At 38.8% G+C, this 15,182-nt stretch overlaps 1 protein-coding gene across 7 annotated transcripts in view; it reads right to left on the minus strand.

Moving 5' to 3' along the window:
- The window catches only part of SLC35F3 (solute carrier family 35 member F3), a 543,673-nt gene that overhangs the window by 227,633 nt on the left and 300,858 nt on the right, over nucleotides 1-15,182 (minus strand). For 3 of the 7 annotated variants that reach the window (XM_069064852.1, XM_069064853.1, XM_069064857.1), the window contains one exon: nucleotides 9,161-9,312. The exons of the other annotated variants lie outside the window; for them this stretch is intronic. In XM_069064852.1, the coding sequence (XP_068920953.1) occupies nucleotides 9,161-9,312 (152 nt within the window). The remainder of the gene's footprint in view (nucleotides 1-9,160; nucleotides 9,313-15,182) is intronic. 7 annotated transcript variants of the gene reach the window in all.

A 15,182-nucleotide genomic window follows, 5' to 3' on the forward strand; every position in this document is an offset into this window, starting at 1 on the left:
AGAAATGAACTAAGTAAATCCTAAAATATCCTCAGTCCAAAGGACTGGTATAGAGATAATGACAATAGCTTTTTATCATATTTATATTATTTTTGTATATTTTTATGATTGAGAGGTGGTTTATGGGTGCTATGACTGATTTGTCTACAGTATGAATGGGGTAAATTAAATTTTCACCTATGGAAATAAAATCTAACATTGGGCAAACTATATAGAATTTTGATAGGCAGAAGAAGAGAATTGAATTTCATTCATCTCTCTGATATGGACTAGCTTTGTGACCATAGGAAAATTGATCTAACTGCACTACCTTAGTTTTTTCATTTACCAGGTGAAGCTAATACACTTGTCATCGTGGGGTTGTTTGTGGATTTTGAAAAATGAGAAAATAAATATGAAGAAACTTTGAAAGTAATAGATCTAATAGATTCTTCTCCTTTGAGGCTCCCCCCGTTCAAATTTGACACTTTCCAAACAAGATCCTAGTGGCAGTTATTTGTAGATCCAGTCATTCTAGTACAGTGCCTGGTACATGGTAAGCACAACACAAATGTTAGTGATTGTGTTGTTATCCCTTTTTTTCTCAAGGTGTTCTATATCTGCTTACAGTCTTCCTCTCCATACTAACTCCTTATCTTATACTACAGGACTTCTACATATATGACAATGTCCTCTTAAACACTCTATCCACTTCATTTCTAAGTTCCTCAAGTCTCATGACCCTCACCTTCATTCCACCTCAGCAAGATGCAGGAAGGGTCCAGGACTTGACTTCACCATTACCCTCAAGTGTTCCATTTCCATCATCAAAACTCTGAAAATACCTTTATATCATTACATTTTCTTCACTGTGAATCCTCTCTCACACTCTTAAGGAATCTAGGTGGTACAGTTGATAGAATGCTGGGACTGGGGTCAGGAAGACCTGAGTTCAAAACTAGTCTCAGACATTTGATCTTCTTGCAGCCTTTTTGACAAGCTTCTCTTCATGGATTCTCTCTCTTCTTCATGGTTTTTGTGACATTATTCTCTTTTGGTTCCCTTTTTACCTGAGTGCTTCTTCTCAGTGTCATTATTTATATCATGCTGCCTACCTGAGGGTGAACCTAAGGTTCTGAAATGAGCCTTCTTCTCTTCTCTATACACACTTTTACTTGGTGACCTCATCAGCTTCCATGTGTCTAATTATCTTCTTAGTCATGCAGATGACTACCAGATCTATATCTTTAGCCTTGTCTCTCTCCAGAGCTCTAGGTGTACCTTAATTAATTAATGAGTACTCTAGTACTTATTTCAAACTGACTGTCCTGTAGGCATCTTAAACTCAACATATCCAAAATAGAACCCTTTATATTTCTCTCCAAACTTCTTCTGAATTTCCTCTTTCTTTATTGTACTCATTAGAGTATAAGTTTCATGAGGGCAGGGGCCCTTTTTGCTTTTGCCTTTGTATTCCCTATACATAACACATAATAAGCATTTAATGAATCCTCATTGAGTGAATATTAACTACAATAATAACTATTTATATAGCACTTTAAGCTTTTCATAGTGGTTTACACATGTATTATGTCATTTGATTATTACAAAGGCTTTGATCTTATCTCCATTTCAGAAATGAGAAAACTGAAGCTGACAGCCGGCAAAGTAAATTGCTCAGGATCAGATAACTAACAAGTGTTTGAAGTGGGTTCTGAACCTTTGTCTTCCTGACTTCAATGTTATTAGCATTCACTATACAATGTTGACTCTTAATGATAACAATTGGGGCGGCCAGGTAGCATAGCAAGTAAGAGCACTGGCTCCAGTGTGGGGATGATCTGGGGATCAAATCCGGGTGCAGATACTTAGCACCACACCCAGAAATAACTGGCCATGTAACCTTGAGCAAGTTACTTAACCCCGATTGCTTATAAAAAAGATGGTAACAATGGACATAAAGAGAAAACTGAGATTTTAAGTATGGGCTACAAATGAAGGTGCAGCTGGGGACCATTTTGCTTTATAATATCCCTTTCTTATCACCTTAAAGTCTATAGCTTAGTGCCATAAAACTTTCTAATTTTAACTAAACCTAATTTTAATTTGTATTTCTCACTTATATGAATATTCCATTGTGGACATCCTCTCCTGCCTGCAGATTAAGACAAATATAAAATATAGGCCTGATGCCCACTCAACCTCTTTCTATAGGGATAGGAAACCAGAAAGTACCTCAGTTTTTTAGAAAATAAATAAGCCAGATTTAATCTTACCAGAGTTCTTATTACTGCTTATTTTTCCCGTTCTAAGTAGCCTTTTTTAATAATAATAATAATCATAATTACTAACATTTAATATAGCAGCTAGGTGGCACAGTGGATAGAGTGCTGGGCCTGGAATAAAAAAAGACTCATCTTCTTGAGTTCAAATCCAGCCTCAGACATTTACTAACTGTGTGACCCTGGGCAAGTCACTTAACCCTGTTTACCTCAGTTTCCTCATCTGTAAAATGAGCTCGAGAAGGAAATGGCAATACTCTAGTATCTTTGCCAAGAAAACCCCAAATGGGATCATGAAGAGTCAGACATGACTGAAAAATGACCGAACACAGACACCCTCAGCATATATTAGTACCCATTATGTTCCTGGCATGGTACTAAGGACTTTACAAATATTGTCTTATTTTTGCCTCACAACAAACCTAGGACGATGCTATTATTATTTCCCCCAAATTTGCAGATGAAGAAATTCAGGCAAATAGAGGTTAAGTGACTTGCCCAAGGTCACATGCCTAGTACGTAAGTACCTGAGTCTGGATTTAACTCACATCTTCCTGACTAGAGACCTAGCACTCTATCCAGTGCGCCACCTAGCTGCTGCTTCATTGAAATATAGTTAGTCCTGTACATCCCTGAGTAACTTCCAGCATTTTATTAGTAACTTCATTTTCACTTTTGTGTTGGAAATTGTGCACATTCAGGGCTATCTACAGTAGAGGAATAAAGAGAGATGCTATGCACACAAGTCTGTGGAGTAGCTGGTATCCTACTAGGTGCCTCACTGGTTTTATTCACTCTATGGTTGGAAAAAGATCACTGGGCATTTATTGCATATTTTTAGTGCCTTTAAAATGAAAACTCAAGTTTTGTGGCACAATTATGCCCCCAAAGGATAGTGCAGATCCTTTGGGCTCTAAGCCCAAGCACACAAAGTCAGTGAGGCAGCTTAGCGAGAAAATAAAGGTGTTAGATAAACTTCCTGCCAAAATGTCTGCAGTCACTATCGGTGGTGAATTTAGTGTTAACAAATCACTGAATTGTATCCACAAAAAGAAGGAAAGTGTTTGTGGTACTGCTGATTTCGTGTATTATAAAAAACAAATATCATCTGAAATAAAATGTTTTTCCCATGGAAGTGTTAGTGCAAAAGGTTACAGAATTCTAGGGAATTACTAGTGAGAAAAAAATGTTATTCCACGTGACCAGTTTTATTTTGTGTACTGTGTACATGATAAGAATTAATTTTTTAAAATGAAGAATCACATGCACAAAAGTGTGTTTTCAGCAATCTCTAGCAAAAGATCATAGTTTTTGGTGCTTGTAGGAACCAAATACCCTATTTCTCATGTGTTCAATGTAACAACATTCACATTTTTTTTTTTACTTCTGAGCCATTTCCTAGGAATATTACCCCCAGAAGGTTGAGGATTGACTTATATTGAAGTTGCTCCCCAAAGACCTACTGCATCAGAGACTATTTTAAAGACACCCTCTAAACATAATATGATGCTTCATAATCTCTTCCTCTTTTTCTCCTGGCAGTTACCAATTCCACCTACTGACAGAATAGCTGGTAAATATCCACTCTTCCACCCTGTAACCATTAGCCTCAGTGCCTTTGCAATCAATTCTTGATTATCCAACTGTAATTTATCAACTCTATGGACTAAATTTTGTGTGTTAATTTTTTAATTCCAGTGGTTTCTCATTGATGCCTAGCAGGCTCCAAAGCTTCCCAGTCTGTGGGTCCTTAGAGAATGTCAAAATAATTTGAACAGTAGCTTCAGCAAAAATATAACTATGAAAGTGTTTTCCTTCTATTAATAAGATTTTGGCCCTTAAGAAAATTCTTTTGAAAATTGAAGATTTTGGGGCAGCCAGGTGGCTCAGCAAGTAAGAGCACCAGCTCCAGTGTTGGGATGACCTGGGGATCAAATCTGGGCTCAGATACTCAGCACCACACCCAGAAATAACTGGCCATGTAACCTTGAGCAAGTTACTTAACCCTGATTGCTTTAAAAAAAAAATTGAAGATTTTTTTTCTTGTTTAGTTATTTCATCAATCAATCAACAAGTACTTCTTAAGCAATTACTGTGTACCAAACAATGTGCTGGGTGCTGGGGATACAAAGATAGAATTAAAAACAATCCTTGCCCTTTAGAAGGTTGCTATTTAGCCAAGGGAAACAACACTTACATATATAGGAAATGGATAGGGTCCGGACTTGTCATTTCATGGAACTTCCCTATGAAAAAGTTCTTTCCACCAATGTAGGTCAGTACATTTTCTGTAATTTGTAATCTTAGAGAGTTATCTAAAGTTTAACCCCTACATAGAAGCTAAAAGCATTTCCCAAGGTCACAAAGCCAGTAGGTGTCAGAGCTGGTACCTGCATTTGGGCCCTTCTGGCTTTAAGGCCAACTCACTATCCCCTATGCCCTTTAGCCTTTCATACATAAATAACTGCATATGAAATATATACCTAACATATGCAATGTAATTTGTGAAAGGAAGTCATTAGCAGTGAGGAGAATCAGGAAGACTATTCCCTCATGTAGGAGGCAATACTTTAGTTGAGATCTGAAGTTAATTAGGTTTTCTAAAAGTTGGAGGGAAAGAGATAGTGCATTCCAGGCATAGGAGACAGCCTGTATATTTGAAGGAATGGACACAGGGGATAAAATGCAATGTGTGAAGAATAGGAAGAAGGCAAATTTGGTTGGACAAAAGCATGCATGGAGGGAGTAATAAATGTATGAGTATATATATATATATACATATATGCATTACATATATGTGTGTGTTATATGTAGATGGTATTCTAGGAGTCTTCATGTAGCTTTTTTTAAGCATGTGAAGCCTTTTGGAACATCCTATTTTAATCAATCAATCAATCAATCAATCAATATTTATTAAGCTACTATGATGTGCCAGGCACTTGTCTAAGTTTCACCAAAAAGCTGGAAAGGAAGGTTGGAGTCAGGTTATGAAAGATTTTAAATAATAAAAAAAGTTTGTTTTTGATCTGAGAGGCAATAGGGAGCCATTTGAGCTCACAGAACAAGGGAGCAACATGATCAAAGCAATGTTAGGTTTCTCACATTAGTAGCCTTGATTAGGAAAGACTGGAGAGGAGAGAGACTTGAAGCAGGGAGAATGCCTGAACTAGAGCTATAATTGATAGTATCCACAAACGTACTCATACATACTAAGAACCAAGTTACTTCCCTATAGGGTGAGTTAGCATGGTATAGAGCAGGAGTTCCTAATGTTTTTATGTGTCATGAACACCTTGATGATCTGGTGAAACCTATGGGGATCTTTTCAGAATAATGTTTTAAAATGCAAAAAATAAAACACATGAGCTTACACAGGAAGTCAGTTATATGAAATACATTTATGAAAATATTTTTTAAAAATAAATTCAAAGATCTTAGGTTAAGAATCCCCAAATGGAGGATAGAGCTATAACCTTGTGGGCTGGAGATCCTGGGTTAAATGTCTGCCTTAGACATATATTGTCTGTGCAACCCTGGGTAAGTGTGGCCTGGAACAAGTAATTTAATTTACTTGGGACTCAATTTCCTCTTCTGTAAAGTGAGAGGGGTTGGTACTCTAGTTCTAGATATATAATCTTAAGTCACTTAACCTTTCTTTGTCCCCAGGAAACACTATAAGCTAAAAGTTGACAAAGAGAATTTCCAGTCTACATTGGTGAAGGGAGTTTACAGACTAGGAACTCCATATACTCATGAGATTATAGTCCTCCCTTCTCCTCTCATAAAATGGCAAAATTTTAAGGCTGGCTAGGAGAACTACTGAGTATTGTATATTTCTTAGGGATGTTAATGAATATTTAAGCTCAGGTTTCTAAAAACAATGTTTACTTTGAGCTTAATGTGTATGGGCATAATACATATGATCCTTAATTATTATACTCATTTGCTTAGTAAGATGTCTCAGAATACACTGAGCATATATTTAGAAATAAATACAGTTGAAAATATATCCACCTGCATTCAGATTTATAAGCATTTTGGAGACTAGTCCAACTTCTTCCCACCTCTGCACCCCCTCCCAACAAATAGTTTATATCTAGATGTTTTGGTATATGGAGATATATCCAGAGTAGCTGGATATATAGAGTAGAATCTGAAGGACTGAAGGGAAACTGAGTAGCTGTTGAACAATTTTTTGCTTGAGAAGAAAAGCATCCTGGGGGTAATGGGTTGAGAATTGTCTTAGGAGGCAAGAAGACAGGTAAACCTGGGCTCTAGTCCTCTATTCCTTTGATATGCACTAGCTTTGTGACCCTGTAGAAACCATCTAATTTTTCAAGGTTCCCAGGCAACTTTCTAAGCCTAGACAATCAGCATTGGTGAAGAACATTTCTTTAGTGGGAGCTCTGCACAAACATCAAATCACTGGTCTGGACCAAAAACCAAACCAAATCAAAAACAGTGATATGAATATGAGGGCTGGATATATGAATCCCAGAGAGAAGAATGTTGTGATTCTTTTTTTTTTTTTTAACTTTTTGGAGGGGGGAAGATAGGGCAATTGGAGTTAAGTAACTTGCCCAAGGTCACACTTTTGTCACATAGCTTTTGTGTTAAGTGTCTGAGGCCGGATTTGAACTCAGGTCCTCCTGACTCCAGGGCTGGTGCTCTGTTCACTGAGTCACCTACCTGCCCTGAATGTTGTGATTCTTGATGAGAAGTCAACAATACTAAGCTATCCAGGTGGATATTGGACTCTGAGGTGCTTAGGTGCTAAGAAACGGGAAGTATTTTGATGATCTGTAAATTCACAAATAGAAAAAAAGATGAAAGAAGAGATCTGGGGGGAAATCAGGAAGATTGGTTTGAGATTGTAGGTTCAGCTAAGGGGAGTTGAGGTAGGCTCATAGCACTTAAGAAAAAAATTTAAAAGTAGTCAAGGAATTTTAGTGGGCTATGTCCAGGGGATCCCAGGTTTGAATGGCTTCAGGTAGCTGTTTGAAGAACACTTAACTTGAAGGCAAATGAAGTATATCTGAGCCCTAAGAACCCTTTGGCCTTGCCATCCACACTCTTAGTATATCTTTAGGATTTCTGGACCTTTCCATTAACCCCAAAGTCAAATTTTCCTTTATGGTTTATCTCCCCTAAGGAGTATGAACTCCTTAAGAACAAAGGTCATCTCACATTTCTTATTTGTATCTCTAGCACTTAACCCAGTGCTTGGCACATAGTTGTTTTTCTCTTTCCTTTGAAGAGGATCGATGACATCCTGGGTGATGTCCTAACTTGCCTACTTTGGATTTAAGTGAGGCGGAGTAATACAATGTCATCAGCCTCACTCTCTGTTCCAGAGTTATGGAAGTTCAGCGGTAGGACAAACTGGGATGAAGTGGATGACCTTTGACATCTGAATCTCTAAGCACTCCACATATCCTGTTTCAGTTACCTTCATGGCCATTGGAACACATTGTTCTCATCCGCCCATTGGGAGAAGTTTTCACATGCGTGGGGTAGATATCCCTCTAATTGACTGATGGTTTTGAGGCCTATTGGTTACCTGGTTTAATCCATCTTCTGAGATGGTTTTACTGAGGTGTGACTGCTGCACATTCTACAGCTTCTTGTAGCCACAGTTGAGAGCTGGGTGACAGGTAGACATCAATGATAGAGAAGCAGCCCTCATATCAGAGGTGCTAGTCCTCCCTGAACACCCTCTACATCCCACATAGGCACATATTAAGTGTGCAATAAATACTCCTTTATGAACCTTAGGAATTGAGAGGAAGAGAGAAAAAACTCGGGTCTGGGGATGGATGCAGGGAGAAATGAAGGAAAGGACAGAGTCACTAAAGATCAGGACTAGAGTCTCTGAGAGAGCCTGCTGACTTCAAAAACAGAGTTCTTAAAAAGAAAGACTGTTAGTGTTCTAAATTGGTTGAGTAACATGAGAGATTATGTCTCTATAAATTACCTTATCTATATATAGTTTGTATATACCATATCTTATATACTTTCAAAGTATCAAAACATATCATTTATACTCTGAGGTTTCTTCACACTGGAGCAAAAATAGTCATGTACTTGAATGGACCTTGCATGTGCAATAAAAATAGTGGAAAAAGGATACTGCTTGAGAAGAAAAAAGAGAGAAAGATTGACCGTGAGTTTTTGGACTCTTTCTTTGGAGAAGAAATGCATTCTTTCCCCTACTCTGCTTGGAAGCTCCAGATTGTGGCAGTAGAAAAGCACCTAAAGCACCTTGCCACAGAAACACCTCTGGGGGTGCTTTCTTTTTCTCTTACCAGTCCTACTAGGTGGACTGACAAATAATAATGTAAAGCATTCTGAAAACTCTTGTGTCGTATAGGCAATGATGATGATGATGGTGGTGGTTGTAATGGTGATGATGATGTATCAGTTCCATTGTGCAGTTAAGCCAAATAAATCACCTAGAGAGTAATTTTTTAAAAGATCCAAATAGAAGAGTTGGCTTTAGAACATTCTCCCCATATGACTTAATTCAAACAGATACACTCAAAGGAATCATATTTTTTCTCTGGATCCATCCTGGATAATTGTTTGCAGAATGGAAAGGGTCTACTTTTGGCACAGTGTTACTAGGAGCCATTGAAGGGCAGCCAGAGTTAGGGCCAGATGGGGGGCAGTTAATGCTGGGCTTAGTTGAGTCTGTCTAGGGTCATTTTTAGAGATGTGGGAAGGAATTCTGATAGAGACAGCTTGGTGGTGCAGTGGGTGGAATGTGGGACTTGGAGTCTGGAACAGCTGGGTTTGAATCCTAGCTCAAACACTTAGTAGTTGTGTGATCCTGATCACTTCATTTTTCTCAGTTTTAGGTTCCTCATTAGTAAAATGGGGATAAAAATAACAACACCTACCTCCCAGGGTTGTTGTGAAGATCAAATGAGATAACATATGGAAGGCTATATAAATGATACTATGATGATGATGACTGACGATGATGATGGTTGATGATGATGATGATGATGGTATTGTCCCCAAAAGCCAAAGAATGGGATAGAGAGATAACCTAAAGGGACAAAGCAAGAGTTTAAACTACTTAAAGATATTGGGCAGGAGTTGGCTAGGAAACACTATTGAGTGTCTTAAGTCTTTTTGCCTATAGTCTTTCCCTCTACAGACCATCCTTTACAGTAGTGTCAAAGTAGGCTTCCTGAAGTACAAGTCACTTCTCTGATCACAAACTTTCAGTGGTGGATCCTTATGACCTATCAAATAAAACGCAAAATATTTAGCTTGGCATTCAAGGCTTTACATAGTCTCTAAACTACATTTATTGCCTTATTTTCTTCTATTCCCCTTTGTACCCTCCACAAAATAATTATACTGAACCACCTCATGATTTCTCCAATCACACTTTTTTTTGTCTCCATACATGGACTCTTTTTACCTCTCTGCCTGTTTAAACCCATATCTTCTTTCAAAGCCCAGCTCATGTGCAAATCTCTATAAAGTCTTCTCTGGGCCCTCTAAATAGAAATGATACTTCTCATGTAAGATCTATTCCTATGTACACATCAACCATATTCCTCAGAGTACTTTGTCCAGACCTCTCCTTTGCCTTTTCCTCTTCTTCCTTGTATTATAATCATGATTACAAATCTTTCTCTATTTTATATGATGTTTTTTTTTTGAGATCAGGATCTGGGTGATAACTGCTTTTGTATCCCTTGAACCCAACACTGGACTTTAAAAATAAAGGGTATTAAGAGAAATCAATCAATAAACATTTATTAAGTGCCTACTACATGCTAAGCACTGTGCTAAGTGCTCAGGATGCAAAAAGTGGCAAAAGAAAGTCCTTGCCCTCAAGAAGCTTATAATCTAATGGGGGAGACAACATGCAAATAAATATACACAGAGCAAGATATATGTGTATATATATATATATATATATATATATATATATATTATACACACACACATATACAGCATAAATAAAGGCTAATTAACAGAGGAAGGCACTAGAATTAAGAGGGGCTCAGGAGCTTGTTCAGTAATTTGAATATTATACTTTAACTTGCATTATATGAAACTTGTTTCCACATCTCTTCTTTTACTCAATCAATCAACCAATCAACAAGTCTTTATTAAGTATACTCTAGATTATTTGGAGAGTATAAATTACTTTAGGACAAGGGTGGTACCATTTTTTAAATCTTTGTATTCCCAATACATTCAGCAGCACCCTGCACATAGCCCATGCTTCATGAATGTTTGAGTTGGATTGAAACCAACAATCAGTTTAAGAAGTCCAAGATCTGAGCCAGGAAAAGAAAGGTAGAAAATTAGTGTTAGTGATGGATAGTCCTAGCTGAGGTCTAAGTTCCAAGCAAAGGTGAGGATGGCCAATATTCCTCTCATGTTCTAGAGAACAGAAGGGAAATTAGCCATGGAAAATTACTATGCCAGGTTGAAATTACCCCCTTTCTTTTTGGAAATGCCTGTTGGTTGTGTGAGGCTTGGAATTAAAAGGCCTTTTTTCAACTAAGATATATAGATTAAAAAACACTCCTAATGATACAGGTAAGCCTAGGTAGGGATTGGTCCTGTGGTTTTGGTGGAGTAGGGAACTCTTGGGTGACGTTCCTTCCTCTACCAGTGTACTTTCTCTCCAACTTACAGTTTTAGTTGTCAGGAGCCTGGAAAAGAGAAATGATTTACCCAGGGTTACACATCTGGAGGCAGGGCATGCGTGTGGCATCTTCCTGGCTCTGTAGCCAGATCTCTATCCAGTACCGTCTCTCTGAGTTTCATACCATGTAATCAAAATGAGAGTTTAAAACATTGTGTATCTAACACTTAGGGTTTGGGAGATCTTGCATTGATCCTTTCATTACCCAAGTTCTATGAACACTGGGTCAGTAATGCTATCTGCCACCCTCATTCTCCTCATTCCCCCTTGTTTAGGGATTATATCATGGGATCCCTGGGGTACATGTCAGGAAAATTCCTTTCTCTCCCTTCCTCCCTTCCTCCCTTCCTCTCTCTCTCTCTCTCTCTCTCTCTCTCTCTCTCTCTCTCTCTCTCTCTCCCTCCCTCCCTCCCTCCTTCCCTCCCTCCCTCCCTTTCTCTCTCTCTGTCTCTGCTGTGCACTGCCTCTGCAGTGATGTTCTACCTGTCAGGGAAAAATGAACTACACAGAAAATCCTGGAATGTTTTTTCCACCTTCCTCACCATTTGGAAAGAGAAAGCCTTTATTTCCCCTTCCCTCTCCCAGCCCAGAGCATTGGGAAATGCTTTCAGCTTATGTTTCTGATGCCCACTCATTAGATAGACACGTCAATTTCTCTATGTCAATTTCCGTGGGTGGTAGTTTCCCCTCCCTTTTCAGCTATTACTGTTGGTTTACCAGAGTGCTTTGCTACTTTGCAGATCTGAACATGCACATGCCCTTCAGCCTTGAAGGAGGAAGGGAAAGGTTCAGGTAGTAGGTGTCATGTTGAGATCAGGGTAGTGCTGGAGTTGTGTAGGCTGATGGGGGCCAGAATTGGAGTGTGTCTAGACTGAAGGGGGCTGGCTGGCAGCTAACATCGGGAAAAAACAGGAGGAACAGACTGGTAAGATGTGGAGTGGTAGGCAAGGGGTAAGCTTTGAGGAGTTCAGTGAAAGTACCAACTAGAGTTAAGCAGCAGAGACAAGGACTTAGGTTAAGAGACTGGGAAAGGTATATGCTCTGGGGGTCCAGTCATGTGGACTAATCAGTCAGTAAACATTTATTGAATGCCTACTATGCATCATGTACTGTGTTGAGTGCTGAGAATACAAAAAGGGGGCAAAAGACAGTCCTTGTCCTCAGAGAGCTCACAATCTAACAGAATAAGGATAAAGGAAGTCAGGTTACTGATTCTAAGCAAGGAGTCCTGAGTGACAAGGACCAGCACAAAGAACAATGCAAGACTTTTTAGCTTTCATACTTTCTCATCAGGCTTAGACTTGACTTGATCTCAGAATGAGAAACTTTGTGATGACAAATGGAAGCAAGCAGATAGCAGGGGAGTAGGAATCCAGGGAACCAGGCAATTTGTAATTAATTTTTCCGGAAATAGAGAACAAATCTGCTGCCATTTAATTAATAAGTCATTCACAGAGCACTCATCTTCCTATTACAATAGGGATTACAAGAGATACAGGGAAAAAAAAGAAGTAAGGCAATGTTCCTGCCCTTAAGAGGCTTACCATCAGTTTGAGGAGACAGACTTCTAATGTGAAACAATTAGAAAAAAAATTAATTACTGCATGTGACAATGTAAGTGCAGCAGAAAGTCTGAAGAAGGGAGAGTGCTTCCCAGCAAAGTGATTATTAGCTTTAAGTGAAACACTACATCTGTGATCAAGTTTGATCATAAAATTTTGTAAAATTAAAGTAAAATTCTATGATAGCTTGCTTGCAGGAGTAATATCCATTGAATCAAATTCATTTCAAAATGACAAACATTAAGGGCTTATTTATGTATAAGAGTGGGGCCGTGTGGTATAGTGAACCAGCCCTTTAGATGAGGAAGACCAGACTTTTAGCCCCTCTTCTGGCACCCTGGCAACTCACCAATACTGTAATCTGTAAAGCAGTTGCAAAACTGCATTGGTGGAGGGGATTTCCTCACTGGAAAATCCTTATACCAACATAGAGGCCACTGATGTCTCAGTATTTAGAACACTGGGTCTGGTGTCAGGTAGATCTGAGCTCAAATCTTGCCTCAGACACTTACTGTGTGACTTTGGGCAAGTCACTGAACCTTTGTTTGCTTCAGTTTTCTTATCTGTAAAATAGGGATAATACTAGCCCCTTCTAGGATTGTTGTGAGGATCAAATAAGATATCATCTGTAAAAGCAGGTATTACACTTCCTGGCACATAGTGGATGCTATAGGAATGTTTATTTCCCTTCCCAACGAAATCGCAGGCCTAGACCCTTTCCCTGCAATACTCCTCCCCACCCCTCTACTCCCAAAGTGTAAGGCACAAAGTCAGGAACTATGGTCGAACAAAGCAAAAATTTTACCCTCTAGACTCAAGGAGCAAGATCACAGAGGAAAGAAACCAACTTTCTTAATCTAGAGGATTGAAACTTTTGAATCTTAATACCCAACTCTTTTTAAGTAAATGGAATGGAAAAAATGCTGGGTTGGAAACCAGAAGATCTGTGTTCTAATCAATCTGTCAGACAGTCAATCAATTTCTACTATAAAGTAAATACCTCATGCCTGGCTGTGTCAAGTGCTAAGGATACAAAGAAAGATAAAAAAAATCATGTCCAGTGCTTGTTTTCAAGGAACTCCCAGTCTAATGGCGGAGGTAATATGCAAACATCTGAATGATGTTGAGGTCCCTCCCTACTCATCAAGTCTCTAAAGAATGAATATGGGGGCGGCCAGGTGGCGCAGTGAATAGAGCCCTGGCCCTGGAGTCAGGAGGACTTGAGTTCAAATCCAGCCTCAGACACTTAACACAAAACTAGCCATGTGACCTTGGGCAAGTCACTTAACCCCAATTGCCCTCCAAAAAAAAAAAAAGAATGAATATGGCCCCAGTTTTAATCTAATGATAATATGCTTCATGCCTATAGCATTCTCTAAAGATAATGTGTTTCATGCCTTGAGGAAGCTGAGGCATTTTCTACCCCAGCTGGTTCAAAATGATTTCCATTCAAATATTCAGTTACTCTAATTCATCAGTGCTCTCCTCTATAGTGGTATTCCCTACAGTGATGCAGGCCACAAGCCATCCATTTTTGTCCATCCTTGGTGACTCTCCTATGTAACTATTTAAAAGTTCAATGTATGACCTCTATAGTGGTCTAAGTTTCATTTGGTTGTCTTTTTTTGCTTTTGCTCCAAGCTAAAGAATTAGGAAAGGGTCCTTTGTTCCTAATTTCAAAAGGGCTGCCTTAGGTGATATAAAGATACCTTCTGCTCAAAGCCTACCCAAATGAACAAATCTCTGCCAGAGAGAGGCCCCATGAAAAGTAGGAGCTGCCTTCCACCTCGGCATCTCAGGCACTCTTCTTGCTGTCTTGTAGGTGGGCAAAGAAACAGCTGAAGAAGCTGAGGAAGTCTCAGCAATGAGCTAACCTATCTAAGAACACCATGTATGGCAGGGCTAACACTCTTACCCAACTCTTCCTCTTGACTTAAAGACAAGCTCTGTCTCTCTAGATCACATTGTTTTCCAATTTGTTTTTACTAACAAACAACAGCTATGTCTCAGTGCTGAAGTCCACCTTGGTAGGGGCTAAACTTGAGAGTATAAAATGATTATTCTGTATTTCACTTCATCACAGTCTTGACCAAGAGAAATCTTATGAATAGTAGACAGTCAATTCAGAGACCAGAGAAACATTTGCTGACCCTAACCAAAATGATGGACCAGGTATTCTTAACAACAAACAAACAGTAAAACAACGAAACAACAACAGCAACAAAAACAAAAGCAAAAGCAAAAACAACAAAAAAAACTGTTGTAAATGCAATCTCCCTAATAGATTTGCCTTTCCTCCCTCTGAGTTGAGGATGTTTTGTACTTAAAAAAAAACAATAAAAAATACTAGACCTTTGATTTCATTAATATAAGGAACTTCTGATGAGGAAATTCTTTTCACCAATGCTCTGCAACTTACAGTCTTAGAGAATTCCTTGGGGCACAGAGTGGTTAAGTGACTTGCCCAGGGTCACAAAAGGCAGTATTTGTCAGAGATGGGACTCCCACCCAGCTCTTCCTAATGCCAGGGCCAGTTCTCCACCCATTATGCCATTATATATACCATGATGAAAACACTCCTTCCTCTGTACTGTACTTATGTCCTTTGAATTAATTTAAGGAATAGATAACTTTGAAATCCCCAGACATCTGGGGGCCTTTCTGTTTTGCATAAATGGAAAA

This window comes from Petaurus breviceps, unplaced genomic scaffold, assembly GCF_028583685.1.
Source record: "Petaurus breviceps papuanus isolate PSGF00001 unplaced genomic scaffold, PetGlider_PUasm1.0 90650, whole genome shotgun sequence".
Classification (NCBI taxonomy): Eukaryota; Metazoa; Chordata; class Mammalia; order Diprotodontia; family Petauridae; genus Petaurus; species Petaurus breviceps.